The sequence below is a fragment of the Mobula hypostoma genome, chromosome X2 (genome assembly GCF_963921235.1).
Source record: "Mobula hypostoma chromosome X2, sMobHyp1.1, whole genome shotgun sequence".
Lineage (NCBI taxonomy): Eukaryota > Metazoa > Chordata > Chondrichthyes > Myliobatiformes > Myliobatidae > Mobula > Mobula hypostoma.
Window position 1 is genome coordinate 21656342 of NC_086129.1, and position 14283 is coordinate 21670624.

Genomic DNA, 14283 nt, shown 5'->3' on the forward strand with positions numbered 1-14283 from the left:
CCATCCGGTTTCCGTCGTATTAGAATGTCCAGGAATGGGAAGCAACCATTTTTCTCCATCACCATAGTAAATTGAATGTTTGGATGTATGCTGTTAGGATGTTTGTGGAACTGTTGGAGTGCCTGGAGTCCATGAGGCCACACTATGAAGGTGCCATCGACATATCTGAAGAAACATTTGGGACATAAGGGAGATGAGCTCAGTGCCCTCTTCTCAAAGTCCTCCATGTAGAAATTAGTAATAGCCGGCAACAAGGGTGATCCCATGGCCACCCAGTCCGTTTGTTCATAGTAGTTCCCCTTATAGAGGAAGTATGTTGATGTAAGGGTATGTTCAAAAAGGACAATGGCACCCTTATCAAACATTGACTGCAGGAGGACCAAGCTGTCCTTAATGGGAACCCTCATAAACGGGGACACCATGTTGAAAGTTACCACTATGTCCTCCGAGGTCAGCTGGATGTTGGTTAACATTGTTACGAAGTCAGTCAAATTCGTGATGTGATGCTCACAGCCCCCAACAAAGGGAGACAGCATGGTTGCTAAATGCTTAGCGAGGTAGTAAGTTGGAGAATCTATAGGCCTCGGGGACCTCCTTGTGTACGTTAGGGAGTCCATAAAGTCTTGGTGGTACCGGCACCTGAGACAGAAGTGTCTTGCATATGTCTGCTGACTGTCCAGATTTCTTCAGAAGAGCTGAGATCATCCTCACAGTTGAATCCATGGGATCCCACTGCAGAACCCTGTAGATCTGGGATCGCCCAGCATCTGTTGGACTTTCCTGTGGTATTCCTTCGAGGACATCAGGACCATCGCATTTCCTTTGTCAGCTGGTAAAATCATGATGGCTGGGTTTCGCCATAATGCCTGGAGGGCCAATCACTCTCCTTTTGTAATGTTCAGTTTCAACAAACCAGGTTTTTTGAGAGCAAGGACCGATCTAGTCGCCTCATTGATGCTTTGCCCACTTTGATTGATGACAGACTTTTCTGGGTCCAGTGGTGGGGTGACTGCATTTTGTTTGGATAGATTATTGTATTTCCTGACCTGCCTCACAGTGTTCCTTCATGAAACTAATTCACCTTGGGCAGCAGTGGACCTGTCGATGTATTCCTAATCACTAGGAGACAAGAGGGCTGAGAATTCCAGGTGAAGAGACAGTTGTCTGTTCACGTTGATGTCCAAAATGGATCTAATGTAATCAATACCTGTACCTGGCTAGATGCCTGAGAAGAGTTTGTTCATCATATACACCAGCAAAGCACTAGATCCTTTTTCGGCATGTCATCTAAGATTTTGACAAACTTCTATAGATGTGCGGTACAGAGTATATTGACTGGTTGCATCATGGCCTGGTATGGAAATACTAATGCCCTTGAATGGAAAATCCTACAAAAAGTACTGGATATAGCTGAGTCCATCACAGGTAAAACCCTCCCCACCATTAAGTACATCTACACGGAGCATGTCACAGGAAAGCAGCATCTATCATCAGGGTGCACACCAACCATAACATGCTCTCTTCTCGCTGCCGCCATCAGGAAGAAGGTAGAGGAGCTTCAGGACTCACACCACTAGGTTCAGGAGCAGTTATTACCCCTCAACCATCAGGCTCTTGAATCAAAGAGGATAACATCGTTCAGCTTCGCTCAACACCAATTTTGAACTAATTTCACAACTCATGAACTCACTTTCAAAGACTTTGCAACTCATGCTCTCAATATCTATTGCTTATTTATTTCTTTTTATTTTATTTTTTTATCTTTTTCTACTTGCAGTTTACTGACTTTTGCATACTTGTTGTTTGTCCGTTTTTGTTGCGTGCAGTTTCTCATTGATTCAATTGTGTTTCTTTGTAGTTAGTGTGAATGTTCGCTTTGAACTTTGAGAGACTTTCAGGATTTAAACACAGCAGCAATGAAAGACTAGTGTGCATTTTGTAGGGAAGACCCTAATGCTGGTGTTCCCATGCATCTGCTACCCTTGCCCTTCTCTTAGTGAAGGCTGTGCTGTTGTCTCAGTGCTGCAATCGACAACACTGAAAACTTTCAACTGTTTCGTATCTTTCACATAATAAATTGTCCCTAGGACTTAAGACCATAAGACAAAGGAGCAGAAGTCGGCCATTCGGCCCATCGAGTCTGCTCCGCCATTTTATCATGAGCTGATCCATTCTCCCATTTAGTCCCACTCCCCCGCCTTCTCACCATAACCTTTGATGCCCTGGCTACTCAGATACCTATCAATCTCTGCCTTAAATACACCCAATGACTTGGCCTCCACTGCCGCCCATGGCAACAAATTCCATAGATTCATCACCATTTGGCTAAAAAAATTTCTTCGCATCTCTGTTCTGAATGGGCGCCCTTCAATCCTTAAGTCATGCCCTCTCGTACTAGACTCCCCCACCATGGGAAACAACTTTGCCACATCCACTCTGTCCATGCCTTTCAACATTCGAAATGTTTCTATGAGGTCTCCCCTCATTCTTCTAAACTCCAAGGAATACAGTCCAAGAGCAGATAAACGGTCCTCATTTGTTAACCCTCTCATTCCCGGAATAATTCTAGTGAATCTTCTCTGTACCCTCTCCAACGTCAGCACATCCTTTCTTAAATAAGGAGATCAAAACTGCCCACAGTACTCCAAGTGAGGTCTCACCAGCGCCTTATAGAGCCTCAACATCACATCCCTGCTCCTATACTCTATTCCTCTAGAAATGAATGCCAACATTGCATTCGCCTTCTTCACTACTGACTCAACCTGGAGGTTAACTTTAAGGGTATCCTGTACGAGGACTCCCAAGTCCCGTTGCATCTCAGAACTTTGAATTCTCTTCCCATTTAAATAATAGTCTGTCCATTTATTTCTTCTGCCAAAGTGCATAACCATATACTTTCCAACATCGTATTTCATTTGCCACTTCTTTGCCCATTCTTCCAATCTATCCAAGTCTCTCTGCAGACTCTCTGTTTCATCAGCACTACCGACCCCTCCACCTATCTTTGTATCATCAGCAAACTTAGCCACAAAGCCATCTATTCCATAATCCAAATCGTTGATGTACAATGTAAAAAGAAGCGGCCCCAACACTGATCCCTGTGGAACACCACTGGTAACCAGCAGCCAACCAGAATAGGATCCCTTTATTCCCACTCTCTGTTTCCTGCCAATCAGCCAACGCTCTATCCACATATGTAACTTTCCCATAATTCCATGGGCTCTTAACTTGTTAAGTAGGCTCATGTGTGGCACCTTGTCAAAGGCCTTCTGAAAATCTAAATATACAACATCCACTTGTCTAGCCTACTTGTAATTTCCTCAAAAAATTGTAATAGGTTTGTCAGGCAGGATTTTCCTTTAAGGAATCCATGCTGAGTTCTGCCTATCTTGTCATATGCCTCCAGGTACTCCATAACCTCATCCTTGACAATCACTCCAACAACTTCCCAACCACTGATGTCAAGCTAACAGGTCTATAATAGATGCTGCTTGGCCTGCTGCATTCACCAGCAACTTTGATGTGTGTTGCTATAATTTCCTTTTTGTTTCTTTGCCTCCTTCTTAAATAGCGGAGTGACATTTGCAATCTTCCAGTTCTCCGGAACCATGCCAGAATCTATTGACTTTTGAAAGATCATCGCTAATGCCTCCGCAATCTCCATAGCTACTTCCTTCAGAACACGAGAGTGCATTCCATCTGGTCCAGGAGATTTATCTACAAACGTTTGTACCTTTAGACTATTCAGCTTCCTGAATACTTTCTCTGTCGTAATTGTGACTGCGCACACTTCTCTTCCCTGCCACCCTTGAGTGTCCGGTATACTGCTGATGTCTTCCTCTGTGAAGACTGATGCAAAATACTCATTCAGTTCCTCTGCCATCTCCTTATTTCCCATTACAATTTCTCCAGCATCACTTTCTAATGGTCCTATATCTACTCTCACCTGTCTTTTACTCTGTATATACTTGAAAGAGCTTTAAGTATCCTCTTTGATATTATTTGCTAGCTTCCTTTCATAGTTAATCTTTTCCCTCTTAATGACCTTCTTAGTTTCCTTTTGTAAGCTTTTAAAAACTTCCCAATCCTATCTTCCCACTAATTTTTGCTTCCTTGTATGCCCTCTGCTTTAACTTTGGCTTTGACTTCTCTTGTCAGCCACTTCACCAAATTCTAAGACATTTGTTACCAAGCAATGTAAGATGATACAGGGGCAGGTGACTAAAAGACTGATGACATAGAGAGAGATTTTAAAAAATGTTCTTCAGTCCATGTCAATCATTAACCACCCATTTACACTCATCTTTATTAATCCTATTTTTTTTCTTATCAACCCCTCCCCCCTCGCCCACCCCTGGATTATAACATTCACCTACACACCGAGAGGCATTTACGGTAAGAAATTAACCTACCAAGTTGTCTATCTTTGGGATATGGAAGGAAGCCTGGAGGACACCCATGCAGTCACACGAAGAACATGCTCAACTCCGCACAGAGAACACTCAAGCTCAGGATTGAACCCAAGGCCCTAGCGCTGTGAGGCAGTGGCTCTACTAGCTGTGCCACCCAAGAGGTAAATGATAAAATCTTGGTGCAATTCCACACCAAAAAAAAACTAAGGGATAATGAACTACACTTATTCTTCTTGAGCAATTTCATTCAAAAATTGTAAAATGATGTCCTTACCTGTTTGGACCTGGGAGGTACCTTCAATGGGATTTTCAATAATTTGGTCGCAGCTTGGTGTATGTAATATGGGTTGAGGATTCGGATATTAGAAGGATTTGCTTCCCATACTAAGGGTGGAGGCTTCCAGAATCCTTTGCTTGTCTGGAACAGAAAGAAATTGTGCAAATTTAAAGAGCTGAAGGCACAGATGGCCGATAATTAGCTAATTAATTGATTAAGTCAGAATTTGAAGGCCTTCCTCGCAATTGTGGAGGTACAAGGAGAAAGCATAGAAGTACCAACTTGGACTGGAATATAGGAATAGGATGAAACTATTCAGCTCATTGAGACTACCCCAATGTATAAGATTATAGTGGACCTGCATCTGTCTTCCAGCTACCAATGTGTTTACATGTCCCATAATATTATGTTAACAAAATTGTGGAAGTCATATTTATTGATTGAGGGGAATTAAGTTTCCATCTGTATGGATTCCATTGAAGAGGTCCTTTGTAATAGGCTAGATTATGCTCATCCAGTGGTGCCAGTGAGTGCCACCAGCACCACAGCAACAGGCAAACCAGCACAGTACACAGGAGGAACAGGGAAGGTTTGAATGATGGTAGACTACACAACATAGCAGCAAATTAGCTGACCTGTGGCTCTACCAGCCACACCTGGCATCACATCTGGCCTGTTCCTCTACTGAACTCAGCACCAAGACCAGTGGTGGTTCCATAATGTACCAAAGCAAGAAAAAGGTACACCACCACTGGCCTTTCAGCTCTATACTAGCCATTACTGGCACATCTAGTGCTGCCCCATGGATGTCAACCTTCACTGAAGAGTTAAGGGAAGGCAAGTGATCTGTTTAATTTTACTTATTTCAATTTCAGAGGAAGAATGGCACAGGAGTAGACTGACCAGCCCCTCAAGCCTGCCCTACCATTTAATGCAATCATGGCTGATCCAACCCAGCCCTCAACTCCTCCTGTGTCAGACTCCTGTAACCGTCAATCATCCAATCTTGCAAAAATCTATCTAATTCCACTTTAAATACCTCCAGTGATTTGTTCTCCACAACCTCTGGGGTAGAGATTTTCACCAGTTTCTGTGAGAAAAAAATTCTACATACTTTTATTTCAAATGACCGGGCCCTTGCCTTGAAACTGCTTTTAAGACTGAGCCACTAGGAAAAACATTTACCCATCATACCAGCTTATTAGTTTGTACATTTATGCAAGATCAACCCTCATTCTTCCAATTAATCATATTTAAGATACCACATTGAAAATAGGTTTTCAATGAATTAATGTTAATTTTTCATTCATATTTGTTTTGAAATTAGTTAAGTGTTTATAAATGATTGATGATAAGTGCTGTCAGAAAGCTGTAATGGAGAGGGTCAGAGTGAATGCTCACAAGTCCCTGCATCCTTGGGGATCAGTAATAACTGGGAGACCAGCAGTCAATAGAAGGTGATTAATTCACTGAAGGTAAGGACAAGCATCAGGTTTCCGTGAGACACATACAGACAAGATCAGTATTTAATACCAATCCCTGGTTGCCCTTGAACTGAATGGTTTCTGGCCATTTCAAAGAGCAACCACACTGCTGGGTCCTCATCTGATGGACAGCTGTGATAACTGGCCAAGTCTGACTAAGTCAGCAACTACCCCCTACTTAGCCTTTCCACCATCCTTGACGTCTGCACAGAGTGGCTGCCTTCTCATTCCTTCCATTTTTTCAGTTTGGGGAGGTGATGTACTTAATGATGGGATAGAATAAACATTTGCATCTGTCAGATGGTGTGGAGTTCAGCCCAGATCTCCACAGTCCCATAATTTATCCTGAGCCAAGTCTGAGCTCAACCAGGAGCTTGAAGGAGGAACCAGACTTGCCTGAGTTCTCCACACCTGTTGCTTGGAGGAGCTGCCAATTCTCCATATCTGGACCATTTCAAAGATGCAAGGAGACCATAGGCTGGGGCTGGGTGCCCTGCCATCAGTGTTGGCCAATCAAAGTATTTTTACAAAACACTCGGTAAGCAACACAACAATTGTAGAAGAGAGGCCACAGATTTAAGGTAGATCAATTGATGCTGCTGGTTCAGGTAACATATTTTATGCACCAATTGGTTGGGGTTTAAACCAAATAGCAGGGCAATAAATGGAAGCTCAACAGCATTTTCAGAGGAAATTAGAAAACAATTTGAAGGGGGAAAAATTCCAATTAAATGTGGAAGGAGTGAAGGCAAACTAACTGGATCTTTCTTCAAAACAGCGAAGGCCAACTCAAAAGGCTGAGTGGCCGCCTAATGTGCTTTAACTAAAGTGGGCCAACCCCTTTGTAAGAAGTGGATTTCACTGACTTCTTGAGTACAGTATGGTATCGAACCCAATCCAGATTAGCTCAATGGCAACTGAACAACTCCAAGTACAAAATCCATGTTTACAGGTGGCTCAGTACACCACACTTGCAATCTGCCTGACAAAAACTGGCAGCTCCAAGTGATTCTGTCCAAACTGTGAGCAGAGTGAAGGCATTGGCTAAATGCATAAGACCATAAGACATAGAGCAGAACTAGACCATTCGGCCCATCAAGTCTTCTCCACATTCAATCATGGCTAATTTCTTTTCCCTCAACTCCATTCTTCTGCCTTCTCCCCGTAACTTTTCACACATTTCCTAATCAAGAACCAATCAATCTTTGCTTTAAATATACCAAATGACTTGGCCTCTACAACTGAATGTGGCAATGAATTCCAGATTCACCAACTTGTGACTAAAGAAATTCCTTCCATTCTCAGTTCTAAAGGAACGCACTTGTATTCTGAGGCAATGCCTCTGGTTGTAGACTTTCCCACTATTGAAAACATCCATGCCCACTCTATGCTTTTGAATTCCAACTAGCGACCTTAGACCAACTGAATTTTTTTCTCTTCACTGTCTTACGTAAATAATGTATATTTCATGTATACATGACAGACAGGAGATTCTGTGGATGTGAACAGGACACCCGGATGGTATGCTGCCTCCCAGGTGCCAGGGTCAGGGACGTCTCAGATCGCATCCACAACATTTTGGAGAGGGAGAGGAAGCAGCCAGATGTCTTGGTACCTATTGGTACCAATGACATAGAAAGGAAAAACAATGAGATCCTGAAAAGAGAATTTAGAGAGCGAGATAGAAAGCTGAGAAGCAGGACTGCCCGGGTAGTAATGTCTAGATTGCCGACTATGCCACGCGCCAGTGAGGGTAGAAAGAGGGTGACTTTACAGATAAATGTGAGTGTGAGAAGCTGGTGCAGGGGGTAAGGCTTCAGGTTCTTGGATCATTGGGATCTCCTCTGGGGGAGGTATGACCTGTTCAAAAGTGAAGGGTTGCACCTGAACCCAAGAGGGACCAATACTCCCGTGTGGCTGACAAGTCAAAGCTATTGTAAAAGCAAAAGAAAGAGCACAAAACAAAGCAAAAATTAGTGGGAAGATAGAGGATTGGGAACTTTTTAAAAACCTATAGAGAGCAACTAAAAATCGTTATAAGGAAGAAGATGAAATATGAAAGCAAGCTCGCAAATAATATCAAAGTGGATAGTAAATGTTTTTTCAGGTATGTTAAAAATAAAAGAGAAATGAGAGTGGATATAGGACCGCTAGAAAATGAGGCAGGAGAAATAATAATGGGGAACACGGATATGGCTGATGAAGTAAATGAATATTTTGCATTCGCCTTCACTGTGGAAAATACGAGCAGTATGCCTGATGCCAGGTGGAAGAAGGCAGCATACATGAGGTTTAGGAAGCAAGGATCAGATGGGTCTACTGAGGAATATAGGGAAGCAAGAAAGGAGCTTAAGAAGGGGCTGAGAAGAGCAAGAAGGGGGCATGAGAAGGCCTTGGTGAGTAGGGTAAAGGAAAACCCCAAGGCATTCTTCAATTATGTGCAGAAAAAAAGGATGACAGGAGTGAAGGTAGGACCGATTAGAGATAATGGTGGGAAGATGTCCCTGGAGGCTGTGGAAGTGAGCAAGGTCCTCAATGAATACTTCTCTTCAGTATTCACCAATGAGAGGAAACTTGATGATGGTGAGGACAATATGAGTGAGGTTGATGTTCTGGAGCATGTTAATATTAAGGGAGAGGAGGTGTTGGAGTTGTTAAAATACATTAGGACAGATAAGTCCCCAGGGCCTGACGGAATATTTCCCAGGCTGCTCCACGAGGCGAGAGAAGAGATTGCTGAGCCTCTGGCTAGGATCTTTATGTCCTCATTGTCCACAGGAATGGTACCGGAGGATTGGAGGGAGGCGAATGTTGTCCCCTTATTCAAAAAAGGTAGTAGGGATAGTCCGGGTAATTACAGACCAGTGAGCCTTACGTCTGTGGTGGGAAAGCTGTTGGAAAAGATTCTTAGAGATAGGATCCATAGGCATTTAGAGAATCATGGTCTGATCAGGGACAGTCAGCATGGCTTTGTGAAGGGCAGATCGTGTCTAACAAGCCTGACAGAGTTCTTTGAGGAGGTGACCAGGCATATAGATGAGGATAGTGCAGTGGATGTGATCTATATGGATTTTAGTAAGGCATTTGACAAGGTTCCACACGGTAGGCTTATTCAGAAAGTTAGTAGGCATGGGATCCCGGGAAGTTTGGCCAGGTGGATTCAGAATTGGCTTGCCTACACAAGGCAGAGGGTCGTGGTGGAGGGAATACATTCAGATTGGAGGATTGTGACTAGTGGTGTCCCACAAGGATCTGTTCTGGGACCTCTACCTTTTGTGATTTTTATTAACAACCTGGATGTTGGGGTAGAAGGGTGGGTTGGCAAGTTTGCAGATGACACAAAGGTTGGTGGTGTTGTAGATAGTGTAGAGGATTGTCAAAGATTGCAGAGAGACATTGATAGGATGCAGGAGTGGGCTGAGAAGTGGCAGGTGGAGTTCAACCCGGAGAAGTGTGAGGTGGTACACTTTAGAAGGACAAACTCCCAAGGCAGAGTACAAAGTAAATGGCAGGATACTTGGTAGTGTGGAGGAGCAGAGGGATCTCGGGGTACATGTCCACAGATCCCTGAAAGTTGCCTCACAGGTGGATAGGGTAGTTAAGAAAGCTTATGGGCCGTTAGCTTTCATAAGTCGAGGGATAGAGTTTAAGAGTCACGATGTAATGATGCAGCTCTATAAAACTCTGGTTCAGCCACACTTGGAGTACTGTGTCCAGTTCTGGTCACCTCACTATAGGAAGGATGTGGAAGCATTGGAAAGGGTACAGAGGAGATTTACCAGGATGCTGCCTGGTTTAGAAAGTATGCATTATGATCAGAGATTAAGGGAGCTCGGGCTTTACTCTTTGGAGAGAAGGAGGATGAGAGGAGACATGATAGAGGTGTACAACATAATAAGAGGAATAGATAGAGTGGATAGCCAGCACCTCTTCCCCAGGGCACCACTGCTCAATGCAAGAGGACGTGGCTTTAAGGTAAGGGGTGGGAAGTTCAAGGGGGATATTAGAGGAAGGTTTTTTACTCAGAGAGTGGTTGGTGTGTGGAATGCACTGCCTGAGTCAGTGGTGGAGGCAGATACACTAGTGAAGTTTAAGGGACTACTAGACAGGTATACGGAGGAATTTAAGGTGGGGGCTTATATGGGAGGCAGGGTTTGAGGGTTGGCACAACATTGTGGGCCAAAGGGCCTGTACTGTGCTGTACTGTTCTATGTCTATGTTGTAATGTGTGAAGGAAGGGAAGTGGGTGCAGTTACTGTTACAAGAGAGAAGGTGCTCAAAAAGCTGAAAGGCTAAAGGTACATAAGTCACCCAGACCAGAGGAACTGCACCCTAGGGTTCTGTAAGAGGTAGCGTAAGAGATTGTGGTGGCATTAGTAATGATCTTTCAAAAATCATTGGACTCTGGCATGGTGCCAGAGGACTGAGAAATTACAAATATTCCTCCACTCTTTAAGAAAGGAGGAAGGCAACAGAAAGAAAATTATCGACCAGTTAGCCTGACCTCAGATGTTGGGAAGATGTTAAAAGTCAATTGTTAATGATGAGGTGATGGAGTACTTGATGACATAGGACAAGATAGTATAGAGTTGGCATGGTTTCCTTCAGGGAAATTCCTGCTTAACAAACCTATTGGAATTCTTTGAGAAGATTACAAGTAGGATAGATAAAGGGAATGCAGTGCATGTTGTCGATTTGGAATTTCAGAAGGCCTTTGACATGGTACCACACATAAGGCTGCTTACCAACTTAAGAGCCCATGGTATTACAGGAAAGTTACTAAGATGGTTAGAGCATTGGCTGATTGGTAGGATCCTCTTCTGGCTGGCTGCCAGTGACTAGTGATGTTCCACAGGGTCGGTGTTGGGACCACTTCTTTTTATGCTGTACATAAATGATTTAGATGATGGAATACATGGCTTTGTTGCCAAGTTTGCAGATGTGTCAGTACCTCCAGCTGAACTTTGTCTTTTTGTGTGTTTTCCCCCTAGCCATCAGTCTGTGGTTTTGTATTGCCATGTGCTCGTTTGTTTTCGTGCCCCATGTACTCCTGTCCCTGCTCCTGCTCTACTCCGGCCCCTGTATTACTGAGTACTCCGCCTCTCACCTGTTTCTCATTATTACCTGTTTTGCTGCCACCTGTGTCTCATTGTGCTCCATCTATCATCTGCCTCTCTGTTTACTGCTCAGTGTATTTCAGTCCTGTGTTTTCAGCTGTTTGTTGCCAGATTGTGCCAGTGAGTTTTCCTGAGCCTTTCCAACATTTGTATCTGTACTCTGCCTGTTTCCCTATTCTGGTTTTTGGATTTCTGTGGATGTTTTGATCTCTGCCTGAACTTTGATGCAAACTTTGTTTGCCCCTCTGGATTTGCTACTCAGTAAATATCACAGTGCACACAGTATTTGGTTTGCGATTGGGTCCCTGCTTCAGTGCTCTGACAAGATGATATGAAGATTGGTAGAGGGGCAGGTACTGTTGCAGAAGAATTTAGACAAATTAGGAGACCGGGCAAGAAAGTGGCAAATGAAAAACAATGTTGGAAAATGCGTGGTCATGCACTTTGGTAGTAGAAATAAATATGTGGACTATTTTCTAAGTGGGGAGAAAATCCAGAAATCTGAGATGCAGTGGCTTTATAAGGCACTGGTAAGGCCTCACCTTGAGTATTGTGAACAGTTTTGGGCTCCTTATCTTAGAAAAGATGTGCTGGCATTGATGAGGTTCCAGAGGAGGTTCACAAGGATGATTCCAGGAATTAAAGGGTTATCACATGAGGAACGTTTGATGGCTCTGGGTCTGTACTCGCTGGAATTCAGAAGGATAAGGGGGGATCTCATTGAAACCTTTCGAATGTTGAAAGGCCCACACAGAGTAGATGTGGAAAGGATGCTTCCCATGATGGGGGAGTCTAGGACAAGCAGGCACAGTCTCAGGATAGAGGGGTGCCCTTTCAAAACAAAGATGTGGAGAAATTTCTTTAGCCACACGGGGTAGCCTCCAACCTGAGCATGAACAACATCTTGTATTCTGTTTGGGTAGCCTCCAACCTGATGGCATGAATATCTATTTCTCAAACTTCTGGTAATGTTCTTCCACCCCACTCTCACTGCCTCACCATTTCCCAGCCTTTTTCCCTCTCTCATGTTATCTCCTTCCTCATCTATCACCTCCTCTGGTGCTCCTCCCCCCCCCCCACCCTTTTCTTTCTTCCTTGGCCTTCTGTCTCTTTCACCAATGAACTTCCCAGCTCTTTATTTCATCCCTCCCCCTCCAAGTTTCACCTATCGCCTGGTGTTTCTCTCTCCCTTCCCCCACCTTTCAAATCTACTCCTCAGCTTTTTTTATCCAGTCCTGCCGAAGGGTTTCAGCCCAAAACATTGACTACTTTTTTTTTCCATAGATGCTGCCTGGCCTGCTGAGTTCCTCCAGCATTTTGTGTGTGTGTTACTCGGGTTTCCATCATCTACAGACTTTCTCTTGTTTGTGTCATGATAATAAACTTGAATTAACTTGATCACTTCATTCCTTGCCTTTTGAGAATCAAACCTCCCAAACTTTGCATTACAAAGCCAGTACAAGCAATGCAAAACTGCCACATCGTGGGGACTTCATGAAAGGCAGCTATTGTCAATGCCATCAGCAAGGGAAATTAAATGGGCACATTTCAGATAATGGTTGGAAAGTTTCATCAGAAAGTACTCTTACAATATTTGAGAAGTATCTGGACGTGCATTTAGATTTCTAAGCACAGATGGCTACAGACCAAGTGTGGGTAAATGGGTAAAGAATAGATGGATTCTTTATGGGGCAAAGGGCCTGTTTCTGTGCTCTATGATGTGCTGACTTCAAGATGTCATTACAGGTCGTGGGGCAAACAATACCAAAGGCACAAAACTCAGAGGATAAAGATCATTACTCTATGGTTTCTATCTGACAGTTTCCCTTGGCTTATGGGACATATTCGTGAAAGGAGAAAGAAACTTGATGCTTTCAATTGATTAAGCCCGCCAACAACCGGATCTTCTTCACAATAGTTCTCACTCAACTCTTTTCTCATTATACAGGATTGCACTGAGCCAACGAGCATCCACTTGCTTGAAGGGTAAAAACACAAGAAGTGTGTTGGGATTGTTTTCAATCTCGGGCATGAAACCTGCTGATTCAGGGTAAAAGAAACGCAGCGTGGTTTTGTTGCCAACGTCCTTCTCGTAGCCTCGGACGGGAGCATCATTTATTCTGCAACAATGAAAAAAAGGGCAATTTATCCACCCATGTCCTCACCCCCAGAAAGCGCAGTACCTCCTGTTATCATGTATGTGCTCCACAAGCTTCTTCACCATGTTTCTCTACTGCCCCTCGTTTCAGAGTTCACATGACCAGGGAGCAACCATTCCCTGATCAGTGACAATCAAGTTGAAGTTGGTGAGAATAGCCAGCACACTCACCTCTGTAATCCCCCACCCCACTCACACCCCTTCCCTCACAATCCACTGCCTATCCTGAAAGATGAAGGACTGATTGGGCTCAATTTGGATTAAGATAGATTAGCAGCTAAAAATGGCAGGCATACTAATGCTTTGGTGGCAAGGTGCTATCTAACAACGCCCTCACATCTTCTTATCTTCACTGGCTCTCTATATAACCTCACACTTTTTTGCTTCATGTCCAGAACCCTTAGCATATTTCTGTACATTTTCCCAATCCTTATTGGAGTGCTATATTCATCCAGTTCTGATCTCTTGGGAGGACATACAGGAGCCTGAAGATCCACACTCCATTTATAGTTATTTTAAAGACTTTGCACCATAATGCTACTACAAGAACATTTTATAAGTCAGTGCTAATAAACCTGATACTGAAACCCAGTTTTCATTATTTCATCACTATTGGCACCAGTGCCTTCAGTCATCAGAGCTTTAAACTGTGAAAATCCCTCTTCTAATAGCCCCTCTACCAACATTTTTCAACCCTTTAAGATACTTCTAAAACCTTTATGGCTCTGGCCAAATTTTCAATCTCCTCTCCTGATCTCTGCTTATGGCTTGGTGTCAAGTTATGTCCCATTACACAAATTATGTCCTATCAGGTGCTTTGGGACATTTTTATTAA

General features: G+C 43.5%; 1 protein-coding gene across 4 annotated transcripts in view; it reads right to left on the minus strand.

The window, feature by feature from the left end:
* LOC134340815 (CMP-N-acetylneuraminate-beta-galactosamide-alpha-2,3-sialyltransferase 4-like) overlaps positions 1-14283 on the minus strand; it is a 157437-nt gene that overhangs the window by 36703 nt on the left and 106451 nt on the right. For all 4 annotated transcript variants that reach the window (XM_063038351.1, XM_063038350.1, XM_063038352.1 and 1 more), the window contains 2 exons: positions 13221-13410; positions 4687-4830 (listed from right to left, as the gene is read on the minus strand). In XM_063038351.1, the coding sequence (XP_062894421.1) occupies positions 4687-4830; positions 13221-13410 (334 nt within the window). The remainder of the gene's footprint in view (positions 1-4686; positions 4831-13220; positions 13411-14283) is intronic.